At 40.5% G+C, this 14,670-nt stretch overlaps 1 protein-coding gene across 7 annotated transcripts in view; it reads right to left on the bottom strand.

The window, feature by feature from the left end:
- ABLIM2 (actin binding LIM protein family member 2) overlaps positions 1-14,670 on the bottom strand; it is a 167,136-nt gene that overhangs the window by 32,363 nt on the left and 120,103 nt on the right. For 2 of the 7 annotated variants that reach the window (XM_056555044.1, XM_056555048.1), the window contains exons 11-14: positions 9,611-9,643; positions 7,888-8,008; positions 3,980-4,078; positions 2,423-2,527 (exon numbers count right to left, since the gene is read on the bottom strand). In XM_056555044.1, the coding sequence (XP_056411019.1) occupies positions 2,423-2,527; positions 3,980-4,078; positions 7,888-8,008; positions 9,611-9,643 (358 nt within the window). The remainder of the gene's footprint in view (positions 1-2,422; positions 2,528-3,979; positions 4,079-7,887; positions 8,009-9,610; positions 9,644-14,670) is intronic. The other 5 variants (XM_056555046.1, XM_056555045.1, XM_056555049.1 and 2 more) reach the window with 5 other exon arrangements.

The following is a 14,670-nucleotide window of genomic DNA, read 5'->3' as shown; positions in this document are numbered from 1 at the left end:
GCACACACACGGAGCACCTTAACTGGAATCAAGGCGGCAGTACAGTACCAAGAAACAATATTGGGGCATGTTACCCTGAGGACCGTATTCAGCTCCAGAAATACTGCTGCTTACTATTTTAAAGGGTGTCTATGTATCGGGTGTCACCCCAAATATAACAATATACATTTGGTCTCCGTTTTTTGATACCTTATTGCAGCTAACCGCTATATATGGACCGAATAATTTAGTCCAACATATTATATAGTAATTCCCCTGATGACGCCACACTACTGAGGCAGAAATATTTTCTATTGAATCAGTTCACTATCCACACGTAAATCCACATCAACATGTGGTAGCTGCACATTGTTATTTTTGTTTGGTGCTGGGTGATTTGAGCATTATTGGATTATTTTGGTGGATTTTAATGTATATTCATTAAAGGTTACATTTTATGGGTATTTCCCCCTCCATCAGCACGCTTGGTTGTTGAAATTTTGTACAGCTTACCACGGGAATAATATGGCCTCATGCAGGTTACTTTGATACGATTTATTCATTGGTTGTTCTAATATGAAGAAAGGGTCTGAGTGTGGGCAGTGTGTGGGGCACAATGGACTTGATAGTTCCCTTCAGGGTAGGGTTACATGTGCCGTATTTTGCTGCGTATTTGCAGCTGTATATTTTCCTACCCATTGAAGTCAATGTTTAGCAAAATACGCAGCTGATTTTGCTACCCATTGACTGACATGACTGGGTAAGAAAATACACAACAGCAAATACGCAGCAAAATATGGCACTCAATCCTAACCTTAAAGGGAACAAGTCACCAGTTTTATTACACTCAAAATGCAGACAGCACAAAACTGGTGCAGGCAATGCGATCCATACACACTATGGTTTGTTCTAAAACACCCAGCCATTTCAGAGAAATCATAGTTAAAAAATGCCACCGGGCTCCAGGTAAGTAGTCACAGGAGGAACTCCATGCGTCTCGTCCTGACACGGTGACACGTCTCGTCCTATACATAAATGGACAGAAAACATCACTCAGCGCTCTTTTTATAACATTTCCCAAAGCTTGGCTAATTTCTTCTTTAAATTTGTCACCATAAAAATAAATGCTGTTAAAAGGGGTACTCCACAGGAAAACTTTTTTTTTTTTTAAATCAACTGGTGCTGTGTGCTCCAGAGGAAGTTGTGTAGTTCTTCCCAGTCCCCATAACAAACCTATCCTGCTATGGACAGTTCCTGGCATAAACTGAGGTGTCAGCAGAGAGCACTGTGGTCAGACAGAAAGGAAATTCAGAAAGAAAAGAACTTCCTGTGGATCATACAGCAGCTGATCAGTACTGGAAGGATTAAGATTTTTAAATAGAAGTAATTTACAGATCTGTTTAACTTTCTGGTACCAGTTGATTTAAAAAAAAATGTCTTCCAGCGGAGTACCCATATAATCTACCAACACCATGCTTGAAAGCAGAAGGAGCTGAGCAGATGGGTATTCAGTTTTTGTGGAGAAAGTTTTAGTATAACTTATTAATTGTAACCTCTGCTCATTCTATTCTTAGGAGTCCAGTGGGCGGTCCTACTCAGTGATCAGCAGCCTTTCCTGTGTAAGAGTTTATTATTCAGAGATAGCTGCCTTTAACTTTATGTACACATAAAGGATTTAGAGCTGTGTATCAAGAAAACAAATTTCAAATAGTTATACTAAATATTTAAATATCCTAAATAAATAATCTGCACAGAATTTTGGCAGTAAAAATAGCATGATTTATGGCAAAAGTTTAAGCCTTTTAGGTAACGTTCTTTAATGTGCTAGGTAGAATTTCTTTTCGAAAAAAAATTCTGATATTCCTGCATATTTTGATAATAGCTTTACATAACTGAACGGGATCATACTGAGGAAGAAATAAAAAAAGTTAGTAAAAAACAACAAACAAAATTGTAACATTGAAATAATACAAATCACATCAAAAATAAAATAACAAAAAAGTACCAATTTTAGTATTAGTGATTGCCAATCTAAAAGTGTCACTATCCTCTGAATAAATTTTGATCCATGGTGCTAAGACCCCCACCAATTACTGAAACAAAGGGGCAGAAGGCCCAAGGTAAGATACTTTTTCCTTGGCTCCACCCTGTGAGGTTGGGTTAGCTGTGTACTGTCTGTTGACTTTGTATGAACCCATACATCCTTATTTTGCATTCTCAGAGTATTATCTGGACAAAGGTAATTTTAATTAAAGGGGTATAGCCCTTAGTTGAACCCTTCTGCACCTTAATCCCAGCAACCAATGGGAGGTCTTAGCACCTGGACCACCGCCGATCCAAAATTCTGGCATGTCAACGTATACAGTGGTGTCTTTGATCAAGTTCCGTGCACATACTGAATACCTTGTTAGTGGTCACAGGGTAAACCTGAGCATGTGCCTACCTGGGATATGGAAATGTCTAGGCGCCTGTTGATAAGAAGAAGAAGATGTAGATTTGGTGTCTGAGCACATGGATAAGCTTGGAGTACTCCGCCCACTTTCACTGCCTCCAATGGGAAAAGCAAAGAGAGTAAATAAAATCAAAGAGCGAGAACCGGTCAAATCATTGCGATCCTCTTTTCACGACATAGAACAGATGGAATCTTGAGACATACACATACATTCTAGACTGAAGAATGGACTTTTTGGTTATGGAACAAATAACAAAAATAAATTATGATAATTCCCTTCTCTCCTTTGTGTAACTTCTCTTTACAGTAGATGTGATGACATCATCTTGGTGAAAATGATATCAGATCTTATTGACTGGTACTATCTGGTACTACTGAGCATCTCAGTAACAGTCTGGCCAGGTTCACATTTTGTAATGCATTTTTTTTTTTTTTTGTTAAAGCCAAAGCCAGTAGGAAGGTAAAACAAATAAAAAAAAAACTTTTATTATAAGAGAATTATAGGGAAGGGAAGAATGTAATATACTTTATAAGGCATCCAGATCCCTCTGGAACAGAGGTCCCCAACCCAGTCCTCATGGCCCACCAACCGTCCAGGATTTGGATTTTTCCCTGCTCAATTCCAATGGAGTAACTAAACAAAGACTTGAGGACTGAGTTGGAGTATCACCACTCTAGAATTGACCATAACAATATAGTGTGGCAAGTGGTTCCCTAGTCTTACTGCTCTTACAGTAAAGAATACCCATCTATAATAATGTAGTCAATGCCTAATGGTAGCCGTAGGCAGACAGAATCTTATTATTTGACTTATTGTTTATGGAGGGGATTTGGAGCTCCTTTTTATAAAAAGAAATGAGCCTTGGTACAAAAAAAAAATTATGATAAAAGGAAAAAGCACTTTTACTGTTGAACTTTTTAAGAAAAACTAAATGGTATTGAAGGGTGTATATGTACTTGAAGGGCAGGTCAAATAATAATACAACCAATTACTGTTCCAATACATATTCCAATGCAAATATTAAACTGATTACCAGTTGTAAGTCTTTACTAGTCATATCCTACTATTTTATCTATACACCTCCTATTTCCTGCAGTTTCCATGGTAACAGACTACAAACCAGCCATGTGTAGTCTGATCCTGAAGTTAAAGTCCAGGTTATCATTCTTAATAACATACTTTGGTAGGGTAAAAGAAAATTGAAACAGACACCCAGCACTGCCCATGTGAAACAACAGCAGTCAGTGTCAAACCAGCCAGACAGGGATAAGTATAAGGCAGTCACTTTTGGAGTGCTACACCAAAAGAGGCTTTCGGAGTTTAGTCAATGGAGACAATGATACAAATTTCCTTGCACACATGAAATGCGGGTTCAGATGTTTTTAATGGTAATAAACAACATGCAGTACACTTGAAAGGGAAATTAACACTTATGGAAACAAGAAAACAAAATACCCTTCTCATGCACCCTCCAAAAAAAAAAAATGGCTGCCCATCAATGTCCATTAACTACAGGGATCACATCACAATGGCATTCCTGTCCTTACCTTTGAAGAAAGGGATGTAATGATGCCTGAATGTAGATGTGGGGCTTGTATGTTGGGACAGGGAGATGCAGCTACTGGTACCGAAAGGATCAGTACCAGCTGATAAGGCAACAAAAAAGGAAATTAATAGAATGATTTAGTTCCATGGTGGAACTCATGCAGAATCTATAGCAAAGATACATTGCAAAGCATTGAAAATAATAGAAGCAAATGTTTTGCAGCTATCTCATTACAGTACATGAGTTCATGCGTGGGTACCTTAATATCTAATGTACTCAATGTAACTGAATGTTTTCTTTCTTCAAAGGCCGAGCCATGTACGTGAAGAGAAACTCAAAGCCACCATTAGGACACTAGCCACTATTTTCTAACCTTCAAAAGAATCTCATTGGTTGGTATAGCCTACCACATCCATATATGAGACCAAAAATTGCCTTGGGACAACTAAATTCAGTCATAAGGTCACTATATTGTGATCTGATGATGGAGCAATTATGGAGCATCTGGAAAAATGTTCCATGAAATACTCAACGGGGGGGGTGATAGACTTGCATTGAGGGGGCGGGGTGTGATGTCATGAGGGGGCGGGGCTATGATGTCACGAGCTCCCGGCGCCGGCTCCAGAGTTCGGAACAGTTTGTTCCAAACGCTGAGCAGCGGAGTACCCCTTTAAACATTTGAAAAATGGCAACCCTATTTTTCCTTGTGTGATGTGTATTTTGTATCTTTGTCCCTCATCCTTAGTGTCCCTGGCATTTAGTGAAAATGGTTTTGTTTCCTGCCATTGGTGTCCATTGACCTAGTACCTAGTACCTCATTCCCTTAGGAGCCATGAGTGGCTCCCATATTGTCCACATAAATTCCCTCACTGGTATAAGTGATAAGAGCTGCCATCATCTGACAGCTGTCTCCTTCTCTGGATGGAACCAAGAGATGGTACTGTGCACACTCGTATCAATCGCATTAGTCTCTGGGGCTATCTACCTTACCAGCTCACCAAGATATTAAGCCACACTTTTTACGGTTGATTTCTTTACAGCACTGCTGCAAAGAAAACATGGCATAATGGTGGTTTGTGGTTCTCTGGATCATGGTAGATGAAGGAAGTTTGTATGTTCCAATGATGATAGATGGCTACCTGGATGATTGGTTTATCATGTATATAAATATCACAAACATGAAACATTGCTAGGTCTTCATTTCAAAGTCAGGATTAGAAATACATAGCTGCTTCCATACTGAAACAACATCACACCTGTCCACAGTTGAGTGTGGTACTACAGCTTAGCCGAATGGAGCTGAGTTGCAATACTTGGCATAACTCATGGAAAGGCATGGTGCTGTGGAAGAATCCATTTTTCCTGATCCTGCGAAATCCTTTTGAACTAAAAGATATTGGTGATAAAAAAAAAAGTCTTCAAAGCCAACAAACTTGCATTGGATAAAACAATCATATTAAATTATGGCCATTTGGAGTTTGAAGAAGAGCCAAAGGGGACAAAGTACTTTAAAAGACCCTTTCGGGAAAACAGTGGTGGTCCAAGATCATAGACATCTATTAGATGATCACTGGATTAGATACAAACACTCATATGGCTTCACCCCACCTCTAAAGTTAACATTTCTTGGTACATGAGTTTAATGCCTCTGACTCCATTCTGAAGGTGCAAAGCACCACAGCCATCTGAACGTGTCCCCCTCCGTTGCAGCTCTCGTAACACAATGTACCATAGGTGTACACAGGGTAAGACCTCTATATGTTGTTGTCACTTTTTTAGCTCACTCACTTATGTAAGATGGTATTGGAGGAAATTAGATCCAAGGAGGCTCTCCAATTACTTTAAGGGGTTCTCCAGTGGAAATAATTTTTGTTTACAAATCAACTGGTGGCAGAAAAAAATCTTAATCCTTCCAGTACTTATCATCTGCTGTATGTGCCAGAGGAAGTTGAGTAGTTTTTTTTTTTAGTCTGACTACAGTGCTCTCTGCTGACACATCTGTGTATGTCAGGAACTGTCCAGAGCAGGGGAGATTTGCTTTGGGGATTTGCTGCTACTCTGGACAGTTCCTGACTCGGACAGAGGTGTCAGCAGAGAGCACTGTGGTCAGACAACTCAACTTCTCTGTAGTATACAGCAGCTGATAAGTACTGGAAGGATTAAGATGTTTAAATAAAAGTCATTTACAAATCTGTTTAACTTTCTGGCACCAGTTGAAATGAAAAAAAAAAACTGTTTTCCATCGGAGTATCCCTTTAATGTATGTAGCTTCCTTCCCCAAACTTGTACTGGCCACTGCTCATATACCCCATGAACCAAGTGATATATATATATATATATATATATATATATATATATATATATACCAGAATAATAAAGTTATAATAACTTTATCCCATCTAAGAAGCCACATCTTAAGAAAGATTTTTAGTTAAAAAATAAATATACTGTGGAATTTCAATTTAAAATCGATTCATGTTCATAATGGATCCAAACTAGAAGCTACCACAGTATATTCATATATCAGTCTCTATGGAACATCAGAATTACCCTACACGAAATAGAGAAGACTGAGAATATCAAAGCAAAATAACCTAAAGTTCCCACTAACATTCCCCAGTGCTATGCACTCTGTATGCATTACTCTTTATTGACTTTGTAAGATGTTGGGTATATATTGGTAGACAACAGTGAAAAAAAGACTGTGAAATAAAAATAGTTTGAATATAAAAAGTAACAGAACGAAAAGTTTTCAGTAGTGCAAGAATAAAAACATATTGCATCATTTATGTTTTAACTTTGTTATAATAGGATATAATCGGGCACCATTAGCATTATAATGCCGCACATTATTGAGGGCACTGGATTAGGGACAGGGAAAGCATCAACTTTGTGATTTTTATCAAACTAATTCAAAGAAGTTTCATAAGCCCAGTTTGTCATCAGATCTATCCTTTGAGATGGTCCCAAGGTTGATTTCACAAGATCATCCCTTTCCTCATGGGTGGTGTTAACCTTTTGACTCCCCCCTCCTTTGTGCAGTCTCTACAACTTTAGGAGCCACACAACTCCTCTCTCCCTACAAATAAAGACTGAACGAATGTTAGACACTAACATCCAGGGAAGGACATAGTGTGGAGACATAGCGTGAGCGGATAGCGGATCCCAGGGGCGTTGCTAGGTGTCCAAAAGACCCAGGGCTAGAGCCCATAGCCCAGCCACATACCCTAACCACACCCTCAGACACACCCTAACTCTGCCCCCAGCCATGCCCTTAAGAGAATGCATAAAGCATTATCAGGGACATTACTCCTCCATTCTGGTGATTGGTGGTGTCCCAGCAGGTAAACCTCACTGATCACCTAGCTAGCCCCTATCATGTGCATAGGGGATCATTTTAAATTTTGGTAATACCTCTAAGAGCAATGGTTGATATCATGTGATCATAAATCATCAATTTTGTCATTTGGAATTTTTTTAAGTTTACTCCGTTCACCTCGTGGGATAATAAACATTATATTTTCAAAGATCGTTAATTTACACATATGACAATAACAGATATATAGTGGCTTTTTTTTTACAAACAGCAGTAGCCAGAGACCCGAGGCTATGGGCCTGAGACCTGGGGCTACAGCCCTGTTAGCCCCCCCCCCCCCTAGCAACGCCCCTGGTGGATCCGATTTATGCTTCTATAGGACACCATCCTCTGCATAGGCCCACAAAGCTACTATCTATATGAAACATGGCTTTATTTACTGCTCAGACCAGCAGACTATACATTTATAACGATGCTGACAATTGTTCACTAGTATTTTATGTTATTCCAATAGGTACATGTGTTGTCTACTATATGCAGTGTCAATGTGATAGTAATTGTTGACACAGAACATCACAGGTGCTTCTATTTACCTGTCCGACTGTAGTGCTGCGGTGAGTGAGATGTCGGTGTGTACCGTCCATAGCCGATGGAACCAGTGGAGCTTGGGCTGGATGCTCTATACTGTTTTAATGATCGGTCATCAAGATCTCCCTTAAAAAAAAAGTGGACACATTATTACTACGGTATATCATACATTACACCCAAGTGACTATTTATTAGAAAACATCATGTGTACAGGGAGGAGCACGTCAACCTGGTCTCTGGAAAACCTTTTGTGTCAGTTATCTATCTATCTCATGTATATCTAATGCTTTATAAATCAAATAAGGTATGTATGGTCACAGGTGATCTTATAATAGATTGTAATATAATTCATTGAGACTGTATGGAGGCAGTTTCACCATGGAGCCAGCTTGAGTATAAAATCAATATCAAACAATGCTCTGTTGGTTAGTCATATATGTTAGAACATTGGGAACCCCTACCGTTGGGACCACCACAAACAGGGTCCCCTGTTCTTACTCACCCATGTGTCTACACTTTATATGAAATGGGGATCAAATATTTGTGGTGCCACTTGGTACCGCTGTATAAAAGTTAACAAAACAACCAAGCACTGAGTTGTCATATACTTCATACTTCCAAGATAGCTATCAGTTGAATGCCCTGTCGGCCAACAGGTATTCCTCATGACTTCCCAAAACACATGCACACTTGGTATGATTAGGATTGTATGACATTCAACATGTCTATTCCCTTGTTCCTGACATCATTAGGGCCCGTTCACACTACAGATTTGACACAAAGACATTCTAGAAGATTCCGCTTGCAGCAGCTGCAGTCTCCTACAGAATTCTTGCTTAAAGGGGTATTCCAGGCAAAAACATTTTATCCCCTATCCAAAGGATAGGGGATAAGATGTCTGATCGCGGGGGGCCCGCTGCTGAGACCCCCCGCGATCTCCCTGCAGCACCCGCATTCTATGTTTCTATGAAACCTCCGGAAACCTCCAGGACGTCATTCATGTCTATGGGAGGGGGGCATGACGGCTATGAAATCACGAGCTCCCTTGCCGGCTCCAGCGTTCGTAAAAGTTTGTTCCAAACGCTGAGCAGCGGAGTACCCCTTTAAGTACAATTCAGTCACAATTGTGTAGAAATAAGGGCACCAAGGAACATTCAGAATGAACATGTTCAATTTGGATACACATATATGGAAATTCCACCACAGAAATTTTATAGTGTGAACAGAGCTGCAGGATCCCATTAAAGTAAATGGTAGTCTACTGCAGGTGGAATCCGCATATAATTTGCTAGTGGTGCTGAAATTCCGTAGTGTGAACGGGCCCATAGGGAGAAGTGATAAATTATAACTCAATGCATCCGTCCAATACTTGAAGCTGTCACACTTATCCAGGCAGTAAAAAAAAGCAATTTACGTGGGTGGTATTTGCTATGTGGAATGTGTAGTTTGGCAACAGTATGGTAGCAGAGGTATTATAAATAATCCATAATTTACAATATATATATATATATATATATATATATATATAAAAATATATATATATATGCACAAAAAGGGAGCAAATCCTCAATCCGATATCTATACCAACCTTCATGTTTCCTTTGAGAAGAGTCTGATAGATTATGTGTCACCCAATATACATATGAGATAACAATTATGATGGCTCAGTAATTAGATGTGAAAATAATAACAAAGAAATAAAATAAGATTGTAGACATGACCAATTACCTCTGTAGGTGTTGGGGATAGCAACTGGGGTGACTGTAAACAGCAACACAAAATAGGAAATTAGCGAGAGGATTCCATGCAAATGACACTAATGGAAATAAGAATTGTTAGCATCCATGTAATGTGAATCATTGTCAGGCATCAATATTTGGGCACAATCCTTCCAATATAACAACCAAGTCAGCCAAATGAAGGTGTTCTGCCAAAGAATCTAAGAAATAGGAGAGCAATGGAAGGAGTGTCCAAAAAAGGTTGAAGAATCTGGCATCTTGCCTATGGAAACTTAAAGTGTCCCTGTGATGTATCAATACTTGTTGCCATGTCACAGATACAAGTCAAAAGTTTTGATCGGTTGTGGCCTGAGCGGTCAGACTCCCACCGATTGTTCGGGTGAGCCGAGAAGTAAAGCTGTCCGCAGAGGGGTAACTTGAAGCTTCTGAGCCCTGATGCAAATTCTGCAACAGGGCCCCATGTGGCAATTAACATACTGGTCCTTTATGGGGCAGATGTGCTATGGGGCCCCCTTAGACACCAGCTCCCCAATGTGACTGTTACCTCTGCAACCTCTATAGTTTTGCCTCTGACTGTCCGCTTTACTCGATCTTGGTCCAGTTGCTGAAGGTGGGCTCTGTAGACTTATAATGGAGCCAGTGTAGATTGCGTTCTAATTATTATGGGGGTCTGAACACTCAGACCCTGACAGACAAGGGTGTACAAACCATGGTGGCAGACCATGAGGCTGCTATGGGGCCCATGGAGAGAAGAGACCTGGTCTTGGTTGTTTCCAGTCCCTTTTCTATTAGTACCATAAGAAACTGCAGAAATCCTCTCCAGGGAACTGCATTGTCAGCAAATTAATGGAGAGTGCATGGAGAGCAATGGGAAATAAACAGAAGACTTTTCTGTACTTGAGAGCAAAATTATACGCCATAATAGGAAGCCCATATCGATATTTGCTATAGGGCCCCCCTTCTTCTATGTACACCACTGTGACTGATGATAATTGTTGACGATAGAAGTTTTGTTACATGGCAAGGACACTTTAAAGGAAAACTTAACATGTTGAAAATGCACCATGTTAAAGATCAGGAAATAATGAGCAAATTTATATATATATATATATATATATATATATATATATATATATATATATATATATAGATAGATAGATACACACACGCACTTTTTTAAGATTAAAGGGGAACTCCTCACAGATATGTATCAATAAATTGACCTGTATTCTATATTTTTAACTACTGCTCTTTCTTGGAGTAAGAATACAGGGCATTCCTGTTTGTTGATTGACAATCATTAGGACTGCCCACCTGACCCCTAAGGCCAGAAGGTGCCAAGATTTAAACATAGCTATTAGTTGAACTTAAAGTGGTATTTAAGTGGGAAAAAAAATTCAAATCGACTGGTGCTAGAAAGTTAAAAAGATTTGTAAATTACTTCTTTTAAAAAAACTTCATCCTTCCAGTACTTATCAGCTGCTGTATGCTCCAGAGGAAGTTGTAAAATTATTTTCAGTCTGACCACAGTGCTCTCTGCTGACACCTCTGTCCGTGTCAGGAACTGTCCAGAGCATGAGCAGTTTGCTATGGGGATTTGTTCCTGCTCTGGACAGTTTCTGACACGGACAGATGAGCACTGTGGTCAGACAGAAAAGAATTTCATAACTTCCTCTGGAGAATACAGCAGCTAATAAGTACTGGAAGAATTAAGATTTTTTAACAGAAGTAATTTACAAATCTGTAAATTTTCTAGCATCAGTTGATTTGAAAAAAATAAAATAAAAAGTACCCCTTTAAGTACAACTAATAGCTTTGTTTAAACCTCGGCACCTTCAGGCCTTAGGGGTCAGGTGGGCAGTCCTAATGATTGTCAATCAACAAACAGGAATGCCCTGTAGTTTTACCCCAAGGAAGAGAAGTGGTTAAACATACAGAATAAAGGTCAATTTATTGATACATATCCTGGAGGAATACCTGAGATATGGCAGAAAATTCTCCATAAAATTGCCAGAAAATTTACTCCATAATGGGGAATACCAATTTTTCCTATAACAGGCACATCAGGAGCTCCGACAACTTCTCCTTAAACGCAATATACAGTGGGCTTTACAAGATCCCAGATTGTATTTTTTCCAGTGCAGACAGACTATTACATTTGCAATCTGATTGGATATTCTGATTATTAATATATTTACTAATTTTTATAAATCATATACAACAAAGCAAAAAGGCATGTGTAGATCTTTATTAAAGGGGTATTTCGGGCAAAAACATTTTATCCCTTATCTAAAGGATAGGGGATAAGATGTCTGATTGCGGGGGGCCTGCTGCTGGGACCCCCCTCGATCTCCCTGCAGCACCCGCATTCTATGCGGGTGCTGAATCTCCAGTTTCGGAAACCTCCGGGTTTCTGGGACTGGGGACGTGACGTCACGCCACACCCCCCCATTCATGTCTATGACATACATTTAAAATTATATAAAAACATATATAGAGAGTGTACAGCTGGTGCCGGAACCGAACAAAACTGGAGGCTTACATATGGGATGTGACCACTTGTGGGTAAAACTGTATCAAAAGGTGCATTATATCCCCACAGTCCTCATTATCATAAAACTCATAGCAGCAATACATGCAAAGTGCATATGTAGAGGTAACAAACAAGTAACACTCCAGAACAAGGGGAGAAGATGCATCCAAACAATCATTACCAAGTAGGCTTAAGCAAGTAAGCAAGCCTCCACCACCTGACATTTCCCTCCAAGGCTCCTTCCAGGGCGTGGTCATGACAGGGCAGACCCCTCCTATATATATGTCCCAACTACCAATAGTGAAATGTAAAGAGAGACAGCTATTGGTAGTTGGGACACATATATAGGAGGGGTCTGCCCTGTCATGACCACTCCCTGGAAGAAGCGTGTATGAGTAAGGCCTTAGACACAGGCCTAAACTAGTTACCTGTCTGACCTGTACCTGCGATTTTATAAATAATTAAAGCATACTGTTCATGAGAGCGGAGTGACTGGACCTTACCTTTGTTTCAGAATTGATATTCTTCCCTGGAGTATTACTTGTTTGTTACCTCTACATATCCACTTTGCATGTATTGCTGCTATGAGTTTTATGATAATGAGGACTGTGGGGATATAATGCACCTTTTGATACAGTTTTACCCATATTGTGGTCACATCCCATATGTAAGTGTGGTAACGGGGTGTGAGGTGAAGGGCAAATGAAATTACCCTAGGGGCAGATGGCATTAACCCCTTGTGTTCACGACGCCAGGGCGTGGTTTGTCCTCAATACCACCCGAAGGTATACCGCTGAATACTGGGCTAGGCACGGGGGCAATAATGACTCTGACGCCACGTTACGGACAACGGTAGCTTTACTGAGGGTAGACAGATGGTAAAATCTATACAGTTCAGCCAGGGCCCACAGAGGAGACCAGTGACCCAGAGACCTTAATGGAGTACCCTTAGGATAAGAAAACGTATCCCCCTATCCTAAGGATAGGGGATGGGTTTCAGATCGCGGGGGGTTCGACCGCTGGGGCCCCCTGTGATCTCCTGAACGGGGCCCTCGGCTCTTTGCCAAAATAGCGCATTTCGACCACCGCATGATGCGGCGGCCGACACGCCCCCTCAATACATTTCTATGGCAGAGACGGAGGCTGCTGATTGCAGCGCTCCGGCTCTACCATAGAGATGTATTGAGAGGGCGTGTTGGCTGCCGCATCATGCGGTGGTCGGACACCCCCCCACGGCTGCTGGCTGTCGGGGCCCCGTATGGGAGATCGCGGGGGCCCCAGCGGTCGGACCCCCTGCAATCTGAAACTTATCCCCTATCCTTAGGATAGGGGATAAGTTTTCTTATCCTGGAGTACTCCTTTAAGGGCTTTCTGGGACTTTTGGTAGGACTGGACAATTTAATGCAGGCCACGCTGACTTGACAGTTGCTGACAGGGACTGACTTGACTTGACTGATGACTGTATGACTATAAGCTATGACTGTAGCTTACTTGCAATTGACTGTGGCTGCAGACTGGACTTGAGGCCTCCATTGAATCTGGACACACACTAGGACTCGACTTGACCTCAGCAAAGACTCAGAGAACTAAGAGAGCGAGCTAGCTCCACCCAGGGCTTGTATGGGGGAGACTAGCAGGGAGCTCATAGGTCACCCCTGGGATCACCTTGTCACTGATACCACCTGGGTAACAATCACATGGTACATTTCTTAAAGTAACAACACATTATATATCACAATACACAGCAAAAGATATGTACATGGGGGGGGGGGGGGGCAGGGGACAAGTAAAAGGAGGCCCAGGGGACACAGAAGGGAGGCTGCCTGACAGGACAGCAAGGGTACGGGGCAACAACTCCTGTACTGGGCCACCACATAAGCCTCCCTTTTTTGTTTTGTTCTGGCACCAGCTGTACTCTCTATCTCTCTATATATGTTTTTATATGATTTTAAATGCATGTCATTGGAGGATTTATGTCTTAATAATGCTATTTGATCTACACACGCCTTTTTGCTTTGTTGTATGTGATTTATCTTTGGCGAATATTTTCTTACTTACGTGTTAAAATAAATGTGAACGAAAAGAAAAGTGAATATATAAAATGCTGTAGACACAAAACAATGTCAATGGATGCATTATTTTATTGAAGCATTTTATTTTAATTGTAATTTTTAGGGTGGACAACAATGGTGGTTTCTGGACAGAATGTAAACTGTATAAAATAATATTTAGAATCTGTCCGTAGATAATATCGTAGACTCCTGTGGTTGATGGTAAATTTCTGCAGCTGTTCTTTTTTTAGGTTATTGCAATTGGCCACCTATGATACGTTTATAGCACAACGCTGGGCATGTGGTTTGACTCTTTGTTTTCACAAAAAATATTTGTATGGTATAAACACACAATGACCCTGTAAATATTGCTGACTATAAGTCTTCCTGGCCCTGAGGGCCCAAAAACACGTAATTCGAGGATGTCACAACTGAGAATATTGAATTAAGAGGCCATAATTCTTA

The sequence above is a fragment of the Hyla sarda genome, chromosome 1 (assembly GCF_029499605.1).
Source record: "Hyla sarda isolate aHylSar1 chromosome 1, aHylSar1.hap1, whole genome shotgun sequence".
Taxonomy (NCBI): Eukaryota; Metazoa; Chordata; class Amphibia; order Anura; family Hylidae; genus Hyla; species Hyla sarda.
This window is presented reverse-complemented; position numbering and strand designations above follow the sequence as displayed.